The 2,877-nt window shown below is 39.5% G+C and overlaps 1 protein-coding gene across 1 annotated transcript; it reads right to left on the bottom strand.

Moving 5' to 3' along the window:
- Nucleotides 1-635: 635 nt before the first annotated feature.
- Nucleotides 636-2,608, bottom strand: LOC129301498 (cytochrome P450 71D10-like). Its single transcript, XM_054940062.1, has 2 exons — nucleotides 1,655-2,608; nucleotides 636-1,564 (listed from the first exon to the last, which is right to left on the bottom strand). Exons 1-2 carry the CDS (start codon nucleotides 2,537-2,539, stop codon nucleotides 950-952), a joined length of 1,500 nt encoding a protein of 499 aa, XP_054796037.1. The 5' UTR covers nucleotides 2,540-2,608; the 3' UTR covers nucleotides 636-949.
- Between the last annotated feature and the right edge of the window lie 269 nt (nucleotides 2,609-2,877).

Below are 2,877 nucleotides of genomic sequence, written 5' to 3'. Positions count from 1 at the left end.
AGCAAGAGTCAATGATAGCGGATGAACTTCACACCAGGAAAAGTTTTTAAATTTTAAATTTTTATCGCGCTGGGGAAAAACGAGCACAAAGAAACCTGCACTGAGGGAGAATCAACACTCCGGTGCCGAAGTCGTCGCAGGAGCCAACCGTTTCCGCGCACATGCTTCGTAGACGCAGCTTGAAACGTCACAGCCATGTGCGAAGTCACCGGTGACAGCGGAGAAAGAGGAGGAGCCGTGTGCGAGAGAGGTCGAGGTGACGAGGTCCAGGAAGAGGAGGGCATTTCAGTCTTTTAACACTCCAAGATATTGACACGAAAGGACCTTTGGCTTGCGTTAATTTGAGGGAATTTTGAGCAATTAATGTCACGGTGAAGTATTTTCTGACAATTTTCCCTTAAATATCTGGCATAGCAACTTTAACATAATATATACATAAATAATTTAAATAACATATTCATATTAATATTTTATCTTGTTATAGTACATTAAAATTTTGCATTTATTTACTATACATATTTCTTTTCTATATATATTTGGTTGCAGACTTGATTTTGCACTATAGATCAATACAAGTGGACTCCGAAAATACATAGTCAAGCTTTCTAAAATAATAACTAAAAATATCATCATAATTAAAGAGAAATGTAAATTAACGAACCTTTTATAACATTATCCAACACAACATAGTATCCCCCAAACAAACAAAGCAAACCTGCATGGTACAACTTCCTAGAGTACGAACCCTGATCTGGGTGCACTCAATTAGTTGTTCATCATTATTGTTAAAGAAAATAGCTACTAGAATTACCCAAAAAAAAGAGAAGAAAATAGCTACTAGGAGGCCACAGAGCGTCAACTATATAATATTGCTTTACACGTCTGGGTAACTGGAAGTGCATGTATGTGAGTGCTGTGTGATTATTATTCTACTCATTAGGTAATAAACCTAAGGGCGCCTATATGCCATGGGAACTAAACATAGGTCATTCTTCCTTTTCACCACAGCGCCAAAGCTCTCAGACATGTCTAATTCTTCATGCTTTTCTCCATTAGGAAGTTTCCAATCAAAATGATAAAGCAAATTGGAAATTATCAGTTCTAAAATTGGCGTAGCAAATGACACTCCAGGGCATATCCTTCTTCCACCACCAAATGGAATCAATTCAAAATTGGTGCTTTTGTAATCAACTGTGTTGTTAATAAACCTCTCTGGTTGAAACTTCTCAGGTTCGTTCCAATAATCAGGATGTCTATTAATGGCCCAAGCATTGACGTTCACAACAGTTTTTGCTGGTATATCGTACCCATTGATTCGACATGCCTCACTGTTTTCTCTTGGTCCCAATAAAGATACAGGTGGGTGTAATCTTAAAGTTTCTCGAATGACTGAGTCAACATATTTTAACCGATGAAGTTCTGATTGATCCACGTATCCTTTGTTTCCATAGATCCTTCTCACTTCTTCTTGTGCCTTCTTCATCACTTCTGGGCTTCTTATCATTTCTGCCATTGCCCACTCTGTTGTTGTTGCTGTAGTTTCAGTCCCACCAATGAACATGTCCTGAAAATGTATCAGTGTCATGGTTAATAATATCGTACTATAGTTATGGTAAAACATGTAGAGTTGATGAATGTAAAACCTTAGACTGACCTGGAGGATAGCTTTGATGTTGTCGAAAGTTAAGGGAATTTCAAGATCATGCTCTTTCTGAATCCTGAGAAGAACATCAACCAGATCCTCTTCTGCTTCTCCGTCCTGCTTATGGCCATCTTTCTTTTCTAAGTGATCGTTGATGATGTTGCTGAGCATCCTATCAAGATCTCTGTGTGCCTTGTCAGCTTTAGCTCTCGTACCATTGATCACACGAAGGAATTCAAGTGAAGGATAGAGATCACAGATTGATAAGCCACTCACAAGCTCGACTGTGTACATCATTCCCGCAAGAGCACCTTCTACGTTACCAGTCTTTCGACCAAAGGCTGCTCGAGCAATTATGGAATTCGTGAGTGGATAGAGTTTCTGAGTGAGATTCATTACAGAACCAAGTTCATGTTCAGAAACATGCTTCACAAACGCAGAAACCTCCTCCTCCCTTATTTTTCTGAATGTCTGGACTCTTTTCACGGACAAAAGCTCCAAAGTACAAATCTTTCGGAGTTGCCTCCAATAGTTTCCATAAGGAGAGAAGGCTATGTCTGTGCTGTTATAACACAAGGCTTCACCAGAAAAGATTTTGGGTCTGTTGGAGAAGATGATGTCGTGGGTTTTCATGATCTCTTTGGCTAGGTCTGGTGAAGAGATTATGACGTGGGACATCTGTCCGAGCTGAAGATGCATTATGGGTCCATACTTGTTAGCGAGGTCTCTAAGAGATCGATGTGGCAAGGACCCAATCTGGTGAAGGTTTCCTATAAGTGGTAGTTTCCTTGGTCCTGGTGGTAGGTTTTTGGGATATTTCACGGAAATAAGTTTGCGTATGAAGACGACGAAGCAAAGGAAGGTGAAGAGGATGGAGTGTGGGATCTGGATCTCCATGATGATCTATGGGTATGGAAATGGTGCAGCTGTGTGGTGTGCGCGGGGAAGAAGATGAAGTGGCGAGGCTTTATATAATGGATGTCGGTAATGCAGATTAAAGAGTAACAAGTTCTCTTTGCACCAAAAAAAAAAACAGAGAGGGAGCGTAAATAGTCCTCTGTTCTGTTATGACGATGTTATCAATCAAATAAATAAGAAAACTAATTGTCATATCAGCATCACTGACACTCTGGTTTATAGATTATTCTCAATGATTTGATATTGCAAAGAAAAGATTGCCAAAAGTCAAAGACGCCGTTTGATATTCTGAATGAGGTTAAGAAAAATATTTTATT

This window comes from Prosopis cineraria, unplaced genomic scaffold (assembly GCF_029017545.1).
Source record: "Prosopis cineraria cultivar Desert tree isolate PC_DT_omini unplaced genomic scaffold, ASM2901754v1 PC2155, whole genome shotgun sequence".
Classification (NCBI taxonomy): domain Eukaryota; kingdom Viridiplantae; phylum Streptophyta; class Magnoliopsida; order Fabales; family Fabaceae; genus Prosopis; species Prosopis cineraria.
The sequence above is the reverse complement of the archived record's forward strand: the minus strand, read 5'-3'. Positions and strand labels throughout refer to the sequence as shown.

Excerpts from the sequence above, each read along its gene's own strand:
- LOC129301498 (XM_054940062.1), bottom strand. The coding sequence starts at position 2,539 with ATGGAGATCCAGATCCCACACTCCATCCTCTTCACCTTCCTTTGCTTC. Across the intron at positions 1,565-1,654 it reads ACATCAAAGCTATCCTCCAG|GACATGTTCATTGGTGGGAC; the intron begins GTCAGTCTAAGG and ends ATACATTTTCAG.